The sequence below is a fragment of the Chiloscyllium plagiosum genome, chromosome 45 (genome assembly GCF_004010195.1).
Source record: "Chiloscyllium plagiosum isolate BGI_BamShark_2017 chromosome 45, ASM401019v2, whole genome shotgun sequence".
Lineage (NCBI taxonomy): Eukaryota > Metazoa > Chordata > Chondrichthyes > Orectolobiformes > Hemiscylliidae > Chiloscyllium > Chiloscyllium plagiosum.
The window spans coordinates 183,086-199,162 of record NC_057754.1 but is presented as its reverse complement, the minus strand read 5'-3'; the positions used below and the strand labels follow the sequence as shown (position 1 = coordinate 199,162).

The window sequence follows — 16,077 nt, the reverse complement described above, 5'->3', positions numbered from 1 at the left end:
TATTGGACTTGAAACATTAATTCTGTCCCACAGATGTTGCCAGACCTCCTGAGTTTCTCAAGCACTTTGTTTTTATTTCAGATATTGAGCATCACTTGTCCGCCACAGTCAGCAAGATGCACTTCAGGTTCCATGTTCACACTCAGCTGCCCCCAAACCTGTCAATTCCCTCAGTTGAGGGGTGACAGCTTCAGGACAGAAGGGGCAGAGAACAGAGACACAAAATCCATCAACATAAATTTACAAAGGACCGTGCAACATGACCTTAGACATTCTGGGTTCGGTTGAATTAGACAGGCGGGGAGGTGAACGCAGGAGGGAAGGAAAGACCCCCTCTAAATATTTAATGCACTCCTAGGCACTGACATCCAAAGGTAATGACAGAAATAGGACAGTGGCAAAACAAAGTTAGAGGGTAAACGGGGGGTTGCACGAATGGAAGTGTGTTGAGAGGGGAGCAGACCCAAGAGATTGATACCCTCCCAACACAACACATACAATCTTTCCCCAAAACCCAGGGTTCCTAATCGGTGAATATAAATCACTGAACAAATCATCTGCTAGAAAATACACTGGCAAGGGAGTTTAAATGATCTGTAAAGTGTAGAAGGGCTTACCTGATCAGACTCATTGAGTGGAGGTAACGGTGTTCTGGTGGTCATCTCTGGACTTTGAAAAGGGATCCCACACACGCTCAGAGAGGAAACAAAAACTTTTTAAATAAAAAAAAGGGGGGGGAGGAACACTAGAGAATATTTACAGCGCACAGAGACATCTAACTGCCCCTAAAACAAACTAGTTTGAAATGATCAAATATCAGGGACAAAAAAAACAGAATTGCAGCGTTGGTGCTGACAGGTAAGAGATTCCAGCAGAAAGAAAATCGTATAAAGATCATTAAAACTAACAAATAAAATTACAATAAAAGTTGCCCTGTCGGGATTGGAAAGGGCGGGGGGGGGGGGTCCTCACATCTGCGGCGGAACTTAGGCGCAACCCGGTTTGTTCTTCACTCGAGCCCCGAGGCTTCAGGGGCCGGGGAGGATTCCGGAGGGAGATCTCCGCAAACTTGTGGGGTCAGGGGTTTGGGTCGGTGGGGGCGGGGGTTAAAACACCAATACACACCCGGGTGTTTGTATCTTACTTTCACCTCCCTCTTTCCCCCACCCCCGTTACCCTCCTGCCCCGGTTCTTACTATTGCCCCCTATCTCTTACTCTCTCTCCCTCCCTCTCGATGCCCGCCGGCGCCCGGACTTTCGCCTCTGAGGAGAAAGCCGGAACCCCACTCTCCCTCTCACTATCTGAACCCGGCAAGATGGCCGCCTCGGCAATCTTCGGCGGATTCCGCCGTCTCCTCCTCCTCCCCACGATCCTTACGGCCCTTCCCATCCGAACAGCCCCTCGGCCACCAACGAACCCTCTCGGCAATTTCCGCCATACACCTCCGTCCCTCCCAGGGAGGGGATGGTGCGTTCGGGAACCTTCGGTCGTTTCGGAATAGTCCGTGGGAGGAAAGCTACGTCACAGGCGGGTTATCTTTTCCAGGGAGCGCTTTCGGTGCTTCTCGGTTCTTTCTGGGACCTGAGCACGGCTTTCGGCTCGTTCCGGAGATCATCGGTCTTTTCCGCCGTCATATCGATATTGCAGGATGAATGAGTGGTGGAAGGGAGTGGGTTGAGGAAACATACAAAAAACATACAAGCAGATAGAGTTAGATGGGGAGGAGGAGGACTTGAACTTGAAGAGAAATGGGATGGAGCACTTGAGAGATGTGAACCTGCAAACCCATCAGGGATAGAATGGGGTGATGACCACATCATGTTCAAATCTCCAGCCTTTGCAGTCCACTGCTTTTATAGCTCAGTTTGTGATACAGAGTGATGCCAGCACTGTGGGTTCAATTCTTACACAGTTTGAGATTACTATGAGGGTTTCTCCTTCTCAAACTAGTAGCAAATTGCTGCAGATGCTGGAATCTGTACTGAAGACAACAAATGTTGGGGGTTATCTGATGAAGATTCATCTCGACTCACAACTTTAGCTGACTCTCTCTCCATGGATGCTGCATGGCCAGCTGTGATTGCCAGCATTTATTGTTTTCAGTATCCTTCTCAACCTCTCCCTTCATTGCCAGTTATCTATCTGTTTCTCTCTCTCTCTCTCTCTCGCTAATGAGAGAGCCAGCCCTATGGTCTGGTAAGACTATGGTGACTTTACCTTTTTTGTTGCATTGAATGGATTGTTTGGCCTCTTCCTAGTCTAGAATGAATATATAATTTCAAGTCCTCAGAATGTTCCTTTCAACCAATGAAATATTTTTTGAAATATAATCCTGTTATAGTGTCAGAAAACTGGCAGTAAATTTGTGCACCAAACATGGTCTGATAACGACTAGATCATCTATTTTAATTTCAGTATAAAAATGTTGTATGTTGACTCCAGCTGCTTCATCAATGACCTTCCCTCCACTTTAAGGTCAGAAGTAGGGATGTTCACTGATGATTTCACAAAGTTCAATTCTTGCAGCTCCTCAGATACTGAAGCAGTCCATGTCCAAATGCAGCAAGTGCTAGACAATATATAGTTGTTAAATGACAAATAATATTCATGACACACAACTGTCAGACAATAAGCATCTTCAACAAGAGAAAATCAAACCATCACCTCTCGTCATTCAATGCCATGACCATCACTGAATCTCCTACTATAAACATCCTGATGAGAATGAGCCATGTAAGTAGTGTGGCTACACAAAAGCAAGTCAGAAACTGCAGCAAGTTGTGAAATCAAAACTCTGAAACTCCCTCCCTAACAGCATTGTGAATATCCCAACAGCACAAGGACTGCAGTGGCTCAAGAAGGCAGCTCACCACCACCTTCTCAAGGGGCAACTTAGGACAGGCAGCAAATTCTGGCCCAACCAGCAATGCCCATATTTTATGAATGAATAAATAAAAGAAAAAGACTTTAGAAGTGCAGAAATAAACTGGGACTTAGTCCCTTCTCCAAGCAAAAGACCAAAGCATATTGCCATTTGAAAGTGGTTGCTATGTAGAAATCAGCCAGTTCTTTGGCCTACAATACAACCAGGAGGAGCAAATGAGGACTGCAGATGTGAAGGTCAAAGTTGAGAGTGTGGTATGACCATTCCCTCTGTGACTCTCTTGTCAGATCTCCACCGCACACCAGTCCACACCCCACTCCCGGCACCTTCCCCTGCCACTGCATGAAGTGCAAAACCTGCACCCACAACTCCCCCCTCACTTCTGTCCAAGGCCCCAAAGGATCCTTCCACATCCTACTCTCCATTAACCGACTAACCATGGACATCTACGACAAGCCCACCTCCTCCCACCCTACCTCCTGTAAAACCACCATCCCTTATTCCCAATTCCTCTATCTGTTCCCAGGATGACCAATTCCGGTTAGAAAATCCCAGATGGCCTCCTTATTCCAATATCCCTTCCCACGTGGTCGACGATGCCCTCCAGCATATCTCCTCCACTTCCCGCACGTCCGCCCTTGAACCCCACCCCTCCTAACAAGATCAGAACCCCCAGTCCTCACCTTATACCCCACCAACCTCCATATACCTCACATCATCCTCCGCCACCTACAAACGGACCTCACCACCAAAGATATATTTCCTTTCCCACCCCTATCAGTGTTCCTAAGAGACCATTCCCTCTATGACTCCCTTGTCATTTCTTTTCTTGCATTGTTTGGTTTTAGTTAGTTGATATAAAGCTAAGGCTTACAATGGCAGGGGACTAGAGACCTGTGGCATGTGCCTCTTGCTTGATGTGGGAGCTCAGGGACGTGGCTGACGTTCCTGACTCTTACACTTATAAGAAGTGCGTCCAGCTGCAGCTCTTGTACAACCGCATGACGGCTCTGGAGCTGCAGATTGACTCACTGTGGAGCATCTGTGATGCTGAGGAGGTCGTGGATAGCACATTTAGTGAACTGGACACACCACAGTTTCGAGTTGCTGAGAGAGAGAGACAGTGGATGGGTGACAAAAAGCAGAAAAAGAGTAGGAAGGGAGTGCAGGTTTCCCTTGCGGTCATCTCCCTCCAAAACAGGTAATACTGTTTTGGATACTCATGGGGGAGATGGCTCACCAGGGGAGAGCAGCAATTGCCAAGATCATGGCACCGTGGCAGGCACTGCTGTTCAGAAGGGTGGGTAAAAGACTCATAGGGCCACAGTCATAGGGGATTCTATTGTAAGGGGAGTAGATAGGCGGTTCTGTGGCTGAAAATGGGACTCCCGAATGGTATGTTGCCTCCCAAGTGCTTGGGTCAGGGATGTCACCAATCGGCTGCAGAGCTTTCTAAAAGGGGAGGGTGAACAGCCAGTTGTCTTGGTGCATATAGACACCAACAATATAAGTAAAAAAACGAGATGAGGTCCTGAAAGAAGAATTCAGGGAGCTAGGAGAGAAGTTAAAAAGGAGGACCTCAAAGGTAGTGCCATGTGCTAGCCAGCGTAGAAATGAAAAAATAGGCAGGATGAACACATGGCTTGAGGGATGATGTAGGAGGGAGGGGCTCAGATTTGTTGGACATTGGGACCGGTTCTGGGGAAGGTGGGATTATTACAAATTGGACAGTCTACACCTGAACCAGACTGGAACTAATATCCTTGGTGGAGTTTTTGCTACTGCTGTTGGGGAGGTTTTAAACTAATATGGCAGGCGCTGGGAACCAGAAGAGAAGACAAGTAGACAGCAAGGTGGAAACTGGAGACTGTAAGAATCATGAAGTTAGCATTAATAAGGGGAAGAGTAGGCAGAGAGCAAATGACTGGTGGCCTGAATGCAAGGAGTATAGTGGGTAAGGCAGATGAACTTAGGGCTTGGATTGGTGCCTGGGAGTGTGACATTATTGCAATCACAGAGACTTCGTTGAAGGAAGAGCATGATTGGCAACTAAATGTTCCAGGATATAGTCGCTTCAGACAGGACAGGGAGGGAAGTGTTGCGTTGCTGGTCAGGGATAATATCACAGCTGTGCTGATGGCGGACACTATGGAGGGCTTGAGTGGTGAGGCATTATGGGTGGAGCTGAAAAATAAGAAGGATGCAATTACATTGTTCTGGCTGTATTACAGGCCTCCCAACAGTGAGCATGAGGTGTAAGAACAAATAGGTAAACAGATTATGGAAAATGTAGAGGCAACAGGGCAGTGGTGATGGGAGACTTTAATTTTCTGAACATTGACTGAGATACACTTAGTGTCAGAGGTCTGGATGGGACAGAATTTGTAAGAAGCATCCAGGAAAGTTTTTGAGAGCAGTATGTCAATAGTCTGACAAGGGAAGGAGCCATATTGGACCTGATGTTGGGGAATGAGCCAGGCCAGGGGAGAAGTTGCAGTGGGGGATTTCTTTGGGAACAGTGGCCACTTCTGTAAGTTTTAGAATACTCATAGACAAAGATGAGAGTGGTCCTAAGGGACGAGTATTAAACTGGGCCAAGGCCAATTATATCAAAATTAGGCAGGAGCTGGGAAATGTGGATTGGACACAGCTATTTGAAGGGAACTCCACATTTGATATGTGGGAGACTTTCAAAGATAGGTTAAAGATAGTGCAGGATAGGCATGTCTCGTTGAAAACAAAGGATAGGAATGGCAAGAGTCGTGAACCGTGGATGCCAGGAGAAATTGTACAACTAGCCAAGAGGAAAAGGGAAGCATACATAAGGTCCAGGCAGCTAAGAACAGAACAGACCCTGGAGGAATATCGGGAGAGTAGGACCAGTCTTAAACGAGGAATCAAGCGGGCCATAAGGGGTCATGAAGTAGCTTTAGCAAGCAGAATTAAGGAGAATCTCAAAGCATTTTATTCTGATATAAGAAGCAAGCAGGCAACTAGAGAAAGGATTGGTTCACTAAAGAATAAGGAGGGAAGGCTGTGTGTTGAACCTGAGAAAATGGGTGAGATTCTGAATGATTACTTTGCATCAGTGTTCACTGAGGAGAGGGACATGATGAATGTTGAGATTAGAGATAGAAGTTTGGTTACTCTGGATCATGTTGACATAAGTAGGGAAGATGTGTTGGGTAGGCTAGAGATTATTAAGGTGGATAAATCCCCAGGACCGGATGGGATCTATCCCAGGTTGCTGAGGGAGGCGAGAGAGGAAATAGCTAGGGCCCTGACAGATATCTTTGTAGCATCCTTAAACACAGGTGAGGTGCCGGAGGACTGGAGAGTTGCTCATGTTGTCCTCTTGAACAAGAAGGGTAATAGGGATATTCCAGGTGACTACAGACCAGCGAGCCTGATGTCAGTGGTGGGAAAGGTACTGGAGAAGGTACTGAGGGATAAAATCTATTTATATTTGGGAAAGAATAGACTTATCAGTGATAGGCAACATGGCTTTGTGCGGGGGAGATCGTGCCTTACCAACCTAATAGAGTTCTTTGAGGAAGTGACCAAGTTGATAGATGAGGGAAGGACTGTAGATGTCATATACATGGACTTTAGTAAGGCGTTTGATAAGGTTCCCCATAGTAAACTAATGGGAGAAAGTGAAGTCACATAGTATGCAGAGTGTTCTAGCCAGGTGGATAAAGAACTGGTTGAGCAACAGGAGACAGAGAGCAGTAGTTGAAGGGAGTTTCTCGAAAGGGGGAAAAGTGACCAGTGGTGTTCCACAGAGATCAGTGCTGAGGCCACTGCTGTTTGTGATATACATAAATGATCTGGAAGAGGGCACTGTTGGTCTGATCAGCAAGTTTGCAGATGACACAAAGATTGGTGGAGTAACAGAAAGCATAGGGGACTGTCAAAGAATACAGGAGAATATAGATAGACTGGTGAGTTGGGCAGAGAAGTGGCAGATGGAGTTCAATCCAGGCAGATGTGAGGTGATGCCATAATTCTAGATCAAATTATACAGTAAACTGAAGAGCCTTGGGAAATGTTGATGAGCAGAGAGATCTGGGAGTTCAGAACCATTATACCCTGAAGATTGCTGCACAGGTGGATAGAGTGGTCAAGAAGGCATATAGTATGCTTGCCTTCATCAGATGGGGTAATGAATATAAGAGCTGGCAGATCATGTTAAAATTGTATAAGACATTGGTTCAGCCGCATTCAGAATACTGTGTACTGTTCTGGTCACCACATTACCAAATGGATGTGGACGCTTTGGAGAGGGTGCAGAGAAGGTTTACAAGGATGTTGCCTGGTATGGAATGTGCTAGCTATGAAGAGAGGCTGAGTAATTGAGGATTGTTTTCATTAGAAAAAAGGAGATTGAGGGGGGACCTGATTGATGCTTACAAAATTATGAAGGGAATAGACAGGATAGATAGAGATAAGCTTTTTCCCCAGGGTGAAGGATTCAATAACAAGAGGTCACGCTTTCAAGGTGAGAGGTGAAAAGTTTAACGGGGACACACGTGGCAAGTACTTTACACAGAGGGTGGTAGGTGCCTGGAATGCATTGCCAGCAGAGGTAGTAGAGGCAGGCACAATAGATTCATTTAAGATGCATCTGAATATATTCATGAGTAGGTGAGGAGCAGAGGGATGCAGATGCTTAGGAATTGAGCGACAGGTTTGGACTGTGGATTTGGATCGGCTCAGGTTTGGAGGGTCGAAAGGCCATACCTGAGCTGTAAATTTTCTTTGTTCTTTTTGTTCTTTGTCAGATCCATGCCCCCCACTAGCTCACACCCCACTCCCAGCACCTCCCCCTACCACTACAGGAAGTGCAAAACCTGCACCCACACCTCCCCCCTCACCTTCATCCAAGCAATTACTGGAGATTAGAGTCAAGAATGTGGTGTTGGAAAAGCACAGCGGGTAAGGCAGCATCTCAGGAGCAGGAGAATCGATGTTTCGGGCAAAAGCCCTTCTTCAGGAATGAAGTCGATGCTTCGGGCAAAAGCTCTTCATCAGGAATGAGCTCCTGAAGAAGGGCTTTTGCCCAAAATGACGATTCTTCTGATCATCGGATGCTGCCTGACCTGTTGTGCTTTTCCAGCACTACACTCCCAATTATAAACGATCCTTCCACATCTGACGCACCACACAATACAACCAGGTGGGGAACCAGAGAACTGCTACATTGGCTGTGTCATGTGAAAGGCCTAGTCCAAATTCATGGTTTATCATTCAATGTCCAATCAATTTGTTGAGTGTACTCATCATCTGCCAGGCTAAGATCAGTCAACATTTGACACACAGCTGGTCTCTCATTGCAGTCAGGTAGAAGCCTGTCATCTGCTCCGAATGCTGCTTGCTGGTTTCACAGAAGTCTGAATGTTTGAGAATGTGGTCTGGTTCAGGAAGGATCACCATAGCCCACAGCATACTGGCTCAGGACGTGTCATCAGGAACAACTCTCATCTTACATAAGACAGTTATAACCATACATCTGATCATAGAACATAGAAAAGTACAGCACAGAACAGGCCCTTCGGCACATGATGTTGTGCTGAGGATTATTCCTAAGTTAAAATAAAATAACCTAGCCTATGCATCCCTTAATTAATTGCTGTCCATGTGCATGTCCAGTAGTCGCTTCAATGTCCCTAATGACTTTTCTTCCACCACCACTGCTGGCAACGCATTCCATGCATTCACTCTCTGCGTAAAGAATCTAACTCTGACACCTCCTCTTTACCTTCCTCCTAATATCTTAAAATTATGACCCCTCGTGCCAGTCAATTTTGCCCTGGGGAAAAGTCTCTGGCTATTGACTCTATCATTACCTTGTATACTTCGATCAGGTCACCTCTCTTCCTCCTTCCCTCCAGAGAGAAAAGTCCGTGTTTTTTCAACCTTTCTTCGTAAGACAAGCCCTCCAGTCCAGGCAGCATCCTTGTGAACCTTCTTTGCACCCTCTCCAAAGCCTCTGTGTCTTCCCTATAATAGGTCAACCAGAACTGAACACAATATTCCAAGTGTGGTCTCACCAGGGTCTTGAAGAGCTGCAGCAAAACCTCGCGGCTCTTAAACCCGATCCCCCTGTTAATGAAAGCCAAAACACCATGTGCTTTCTTAACAACCCTATCTATTTGGGTGGCAACTTTGAGGGATCTATGCACTTGAACACCAAGGTCCCTCTGTTCCTCCACACTGCCAAGAATCCTGTTTTTAATCCTATATTCAGCATTCAAGTTCAACCTTCCAAAATGCATCACTTTGCATTTATTCAGGTTGAACTCCATCTGCCACTTCTCAGCCCAGCTCTGCATCCTGTCTGTGTCGCGCTGCAGCCTGCAATAGCCCTCGATACTATCAACGGCACGTCCAATCTTTGTGTCATTTGCAAATTTACTAACCCACCCCTCAACCTCCTCATGCAAGTCATTTATAAAAACTACAAAGAGCAGAGGCCCAAGAACAGAAACCTGCAGGACACCACTCACCATTGACCTCCAGGCACAATACTTTCCATCTACAACCAATCTTTGCCTTCTGTCAGCCAAGCAATTCTGAATCCAGATAGCCAAATCTCGCTGTATCCCATACCTCCTGACTTTATGAATGAGCCTACGATGGGGAAGCTTATCAAATGCCTTGCTGAAGTCCATATACATCCACTCTCGACCTTCATTGACCTGTCTCATCACCTCCTCAAAGGACTCAATAAGATTTGTGAGGCAAGACCTGCCCCTCACAAAACCATGCTGACTGCTTTTAACCACGCTATACTTTTGCAAATAGTCATAAATCCTGTCCCTCGGAATTCTTTCCAAAACCGGCTGACCACAAACGTAAGACTGACTGGTCTGTAATTGCTAGGGATTTCCCTATTTTCCTTCTTGTAAAGAGGAACAACATTTGCCTCCCTCCAATCCTCCAGTACGACTCCAGTGGAGAGTGGAGAAGCAAAGATCTTCGCCAGCAGCTTAGCAACCTCCTTTCTCACTTCCCGGAGCAACCGAGGATAAATCTGGTCTGGCCCTGGGGACTTATCAATCTTAATGTTTGCCAAAATTTCCAGCACATCAACTTCATCAATCTTGATCTGTTCCAGCCTGTATCCCAACTCCTCAAAGTTCTCATTCACAACAGGGTCCCTTTCCTTGGTGAAAACCAAAGCAAAAAGCTCATTTAGGGCTTCCCCTATCTGCTCAGACTCCACGCACATGTTCCCTCCGCTATCCCTGACCGGCCCTACCTTCTCCCTGATCATTCTCTTATTCCTCACGTATGAGTAAAATGCCTTTGGGTTCTCCCTAATCCTTCCTGCCAAGCCTTTTTCGTGCCCCCTCCTGGCTCTCCTCAGTCCATTTCTGAGCTCCTTTCTAGTAAGCCTGTAATCCTTTAAAGCTGTGCCAGATCTTTGCTTCCTCCACCTTACATAAGTTGCCTTTTTCCTTTTGATGTGAAGCTCGTCTGTTCTCATCATCCAAGGCTCCTTAATCTTACCCTTTCTTGCCTGTCTCAGAGGACCAAACTTGTGCATCACTTGCAACATCTGCTCCTTAAACATGTCTGTTGTGCCCTTTCTGTGGAACATTTGCTCCCAATCTGTACTTCCCAACTCCTGTCTGATAGCGTCATAATTTCCTTTTCCCCAATTAAATATCTTCCCTTGGTAACTGCTCCTTTCACTCTCCAAGGCTATGGTAAATGTGAGGCAGTTGTGGTCACTGTCACCAAAGTGTTCTCCCACCGCGAGACCTGACACCTGTCCTGGCTCATTGCCGAGCACCAAATCCAAAATGGCCTCTCCCCTCGTCGGTCTGTCTACATACTGAGTAAGGAAACCCTCCTGAACACACCTGACAAAAACAGCTCCATCCAAACCATCTGCAATAAGGAGGTTCCAGTCAATATTGGGAAAGTTGAAGTAACCCATAACAACAACCCTGCTACATCTGCATTTTTCCAAAATTTGCCAGCCTATGAGTTCTTCAATCTCCCTACTGCTATTAGGGGCTCTGTAGAAAACCCCCAATGAGGTGGCTGCTCCGTTGCTGTTCCTAACTTCCACCCATACTGACTCAGTAGATAAACCTTCCTCAAAAACCTTCCTTTCTGTAGCTGTGATGGCACAGATCAATAGAGAATTTGTCATTCTTCTTACAAGTGGGAAATATTAAATGTTCAGTGTTTATCTTTGTTTAAATCTTGTGTGTACACTTACTATTCTTTAACACTTTTTATTGAGAACAGAGCCTAAGTAGTTAGGTGTAATTGTTCACTTGGCTAATAGGGGGCAATGTGGGACAAGTTTCTGATTTGGCTATTCTCAACCTGTCAACACCTTGTGATATAACAATCATAAAATCAACAAAACTGAGCACAGCCATATGCAATGTGCAAATAATGGGTAAAAGGTTGATTCTAGAGTGCTTGTAATGCAGTCATAGTGTCCCTATCTCTGAACCAGGAATCATAGAGTTAGACAGCACAAAAACAGAATCTTTGGTCCAACTCATCTATACCGACCAGATATTTTAAACTGACTTAGTCCCATTTGCCAGCATTGGCCCATATACCTCTAAACTCTTCCTATTCATATACCCATCCAGACGCCTTTAAAATGTTGTAATTGTACCAGCCTCTGCCAGCTCCTCCGGCAGCTCATTCCATACACTCACCACCCTCTGCGTGAAAATGTTGTCCCTCAGGTCCGTTTTACATCTTTCCCCTCTCACCTTAAACTTACACCTTCTAGTTTTGGACTTCCCTACCCTTGGCTATTCACTCTATCAATGCCCCTCATGATTTTATAAACTTCTATAAGGTCACAGTCCCATCTGCTCCAGAGTTCTGTAATAGCATTCCTGAACAGGTTGATTAGAAAATAAAACTAAAAATCAATTCTAGTGCGCTTGTAGTTTAATAGTATGTCCCTATCTCTGAGCCCGGAGACCCAGGTTCAAGTTCCATCTGCTCCAGAGGTCTGTAATAACATTTTTGGAACAACTTAATAAGAAACTATAAAATTTGATTTTACACCATCAAAGTCTTTCCAGATTTCAGGTATCCACTGATGCACTATCAACAAGACCACAGTAATTTTACTCATTTACGTCTTCAAATAAGATTTTATTTTTAACTCCAGTTGCTCAACAAAGAAATGTTAAACCTTCATTAGTTGTTGATCAGACTGTAGTACGACTATTGCGTCTAACTCCAGACTTTAACATAGAGAGGATGTCCTACTCCTGGGCAGCTTCTTGGTAAACACAGGCGTGGTCCCAGGAAGTCTCCCTGTAAACAAAGTTAAAAATCACATAACACCAGGTTATAGTCCAACAAGTTTATTTGGAAACATTAGCTTTTGGAGTGCTTCTCCTTCATCAGGTGCTTCCAAATAAATCTGTTGGACTATAACCTGGGTTGTGTGATTTTTAACTGTGTACACCCCAGTCCAACACTGGCATCTCCAAATCATTCCTGTAAACACTGACCCTTCCCCATGTAGCCTTCCCGTAAATGCAGGCCTGCTCCTGGTCAGTCCCTTTTAACTCAGGTCTGCTCCCAAAAAGTTTCCCATTGTATACAGGCCCGCTCCCGGGGGGGGTTCCCTGTAAATGTGACGTAGGACAACATACACTGTCTCAATATAAGAGGTTAGGCTGTGTACACTATCTCAGTGTGAGAGGTTAGGCTGTGTACACTGTCTTAATGTAAGAGGTTAGGCTGTGTATACTGTTTCAGTGTGAGAGACTACTCTGTATACACTGTCTCAGTGTGTGGGGCTAGCCTACGTGTGTGTGTGTGTGTGTGTGTGTGCACACAGGGTGTATGTGTGTGTAAGTGTGTGGGTTTGTAAAACACAAGAAATAATTGATTTCAGGCAATGATAAGGTGGATGTAGGGAAGATTATTCCTCTTCTGGGAGGATGAAGGGACAAGGGGTTACTGTTTAAAAATCAGCAATTGCCCATTTAAGGCAAATAAGAAGAGAAATATTTTCTGTCAAAGGGTCATGTGTGTTTGAAACTCTCTGCCTCAAAATGCAAGAGAAGCAGAGTCTTCAAATATTTTTAAGTCCGAGGTGGATAGAAGTTTGATAAGAAGGTGGTGAGAGTTTGTGGAAATATGGAGTAATCAGGTCAGCTACGATCTTACTGAAAGAGCGCAGGCCCAAGGTGATGAATTACTTACTCATCCTCCTTATTTTGCCTTGGTGACACTTCCTTGCCTTGGGCTCACATGTGCTATACAGTTGACCCTGGAAGGTTGGGGAGAGTGAGAGGATACAATTTCATTTCATGGGTCATGGAGTCTCATTTATAAGGTCATGGAGTTATAGACCAGTACAGCAGGAAACAAAGCCTTCAGTTCAACTCGTCCATCCAAACAGACATCCTAAATTAATCTAATCCCATTTGCCAGATTTGGCCCATATCGCTCTAAACCATTCCTATTCATATACCCATCCAGATGCCTTTTAAATGCTGTATTTGTACAAGCTTCCACCTCCTCCTTTGGCACCATCTTCTGTGTGAAAAAGTTGCCCCTTAGGTCCATTTTAAATCTTTCCACTCTCACCCTAAACCTATGCCTTCTAGTTTCAGACAGGCCCACTCTGGGGAAAAGACCAGGGCTGTTCACCCTACACATGCCCCTCAAGATTTTATGAACCTCTATAAGGTCACCCCTCAGCCTCTGACATGCCAGAGAAAATAGCCCCAGCCTATTCAGCCTCTCCCTATAGCTCAAAACCTCCAAACCTGGCAGCATCCTTGTAAATCTTTTCTGAACTGGTTAGAGTGGGTGATGTTGGAAATGTGGTCAAAAAGTATGGCGCTGGAAAAGTACAGTCAGTCAGGCAGCATCTGAGGAGTAGGTGAGTCGATGTTTTGGTCATAAGCCCTTCATCAGGAACGCACCACACTTTTCGATTCTGACTCTCCAACATCTGCAGTCATCATTTTCTCCTAGACGCAAGAAATGGCATTGGGTCCTGTTCCTTATTGGGATTCTATGTGGCCAACCCAGCTGCAGTGTAGACAGGATTAGGATCCTTATGATGGACATGATTCTCTGTGTACCTGAGCGGGTTATACCTGCAGCCTGGTGAGAAACTAAAATCCCTGAACTGACAAATCCTCTCCCCCTGTATCCTGTTATGGAGATTAGGAAAAAGGATGAGAAAATCCCAGGAATATTAATGCAAGAAATTCCAAAGTTCCCAGAACAAAGTAATTTCCTAAACTTGGGCAGGATTGCTACCAGACACAGAAAGAAGCAGCGACACCCAGTGGTGGCAGTGCTTGGCTGCAGTCACTCAGACTGGGAGTTTAACCTGAACATAATGCCAGAGAGCTGGGGTAGAGAGAGAGGGGATGGATCCTGATACATCACAGGGTAAAGGGCAGACAAAGGGTAAGGAGCAAATGGCGTTCATTACAAGAGGATGTCAGTTCAGAAGTAATTATACCTTGGTAAGGTTGCAACTGGAGTATTGTGCATTTTGGGTCTCCTCATATAAGAAAGGATATACTTGCAGTGGAGGTTCACTCGACTGATACCAGGGATACAAAGTCAAAAATCACGCAACACCAGGTTATAGTCCAACAGGCTTAATTGGAAGCACTAGCTTTCGGAGCGTCGCTCCTTCATCAGGTGGTTGTGCTGGTGCTTCCAATTAAACCTGTTGGACTATAACCTGGTGTTGCGTGATTTTTAACTTTGTACACCCCAGTCCAACACTGGTATCTCCAAATCATGGATTCCAGGGATGGCAGACCTGTTCAGTGAGGAGAGATTGGCTTGACTTGGCCTGTATTCACTGGAGTTTAGAAGGATGGCCATGGACCAAGGAATGGCAGATGGAGTTTAATTTAGATAAATGCAAGGTGCTTTATTTTGGAAAGGTAAATCAGGGCAAGACTTATACACTTAATGGTAAGGTCCTAGGGAGTGTTGCTGAATGAAGAGACCTTGGAGTGCAGGTTCATAGTTCCTTGAAAGTGGAGTTGCAGGTAGAGAGGATAGAGAAGCAGGTGTTTGGTATGCTTGCCTTTATTGGTTAGTGCATTTAGTATAGCAGTTGGGAGGTGATGTTGCGGCTGTACAGTACGTGGTTCAGCTACTTTTGGAGTATTGCATGCAATTCTTGTCTCCCTCTGACAGAAAGGATATTGTGAAACTTGAAAGTATTCAGAAAAGATTAATGAGAATGTTGCCAGGTTTGGAAGATTTGAGCTATATGGTGAGGCTGAATAACTGGGGCTATTTTTCCTGGAGATTCGGAGGCTGAGGGTTTAGGAAGTCATGAGGGGCATGGATAGGGTGAATAATCAAGATCTTTTCCCAGGGTGGGGTGTCCAAAACTAGAGGGCATAACTTTCAAGTTAGAGGGGAAAGATATAAAAGGGGCAACTTTTCATGCAAAGAGTGATGTGTGGATAGAACGAACTGCCAGAGGATGTGGTGGAAGCTAGTATGAATACAACATTTTAAAGGCATCTGGATGGTTATATGAATAGGAAGGGTTCAGAGGGCTGGTAAATGGGACTAGATTTATATAGGATATATGGTCATCATGGATGTGTTTTACCAAAGAATCTGTTTCTGTGCTGTATATCTCTATGACTTTGAGATCAGATTGAAATGTACAGAATTCTAACAGGGCTGGACAGACGAGATGCAGGGAGGATGTTTTCCCTTATTGTGGAGTCTAGAACCAGGGGACACAGTCTTAGGATAGAGGATAGACCACTTAGGACTGAGATGAAGAAACGTTTCTTCACTCAGAGGGGTAGTGAACCTGTGGAATTCTCTACCACACAAAGCTGTGGAGGCAGTCACTGGGTAGGCTAAAAAAAAATAGGTAAATGCTTACCTTTTAAAAGCATTAAGCCTTCTGCCTGCTATACCCCCACCCCCTCCTCTCCACCTCCTATCCCCCTTCCTCTCCACCCATCCCCTCCTAACCCCCATCCCTCACCTTCTATCCATCCATGCTCTCCTACCCAATCGTCCCCACCAATTGCCCACCCCTCCTATCCCTCATCTCCTCCTAACTGCCATCCCCTCCGATCCATCCCTCTCTTCCTATCCCCCACCCCCTCCATTACACCCTATATTTCCTCCTTTTCATCTTCCATTCCTCCACTATCCTCCCTCCATCCTCTCCTAT

General features: G+C 45.4%; 1 protein-coding gene across 1 annotated transcript in view; it reads left to right on the top strand.

Moving 5' to 3' along the window:
• The first annotated feature begins 1,235 nt into the window (after positions 1-1,235).
• LOC122543971 overlaps positions 1,236-16,077 on the top strand; it is a 25,431-nt gene continuing 10,589 nt past the window's right edge. Inside the window, exon 1 of the mRNA XM_043682980.1 lies at positions 1,236-1,468. Within this exon, the coding sequence (XP_043538915.1) occupies positions 1,236-1,468 (233 nt within the window). The remainder of the gene's footprint in view (positions 1,469-16,077) is intronic.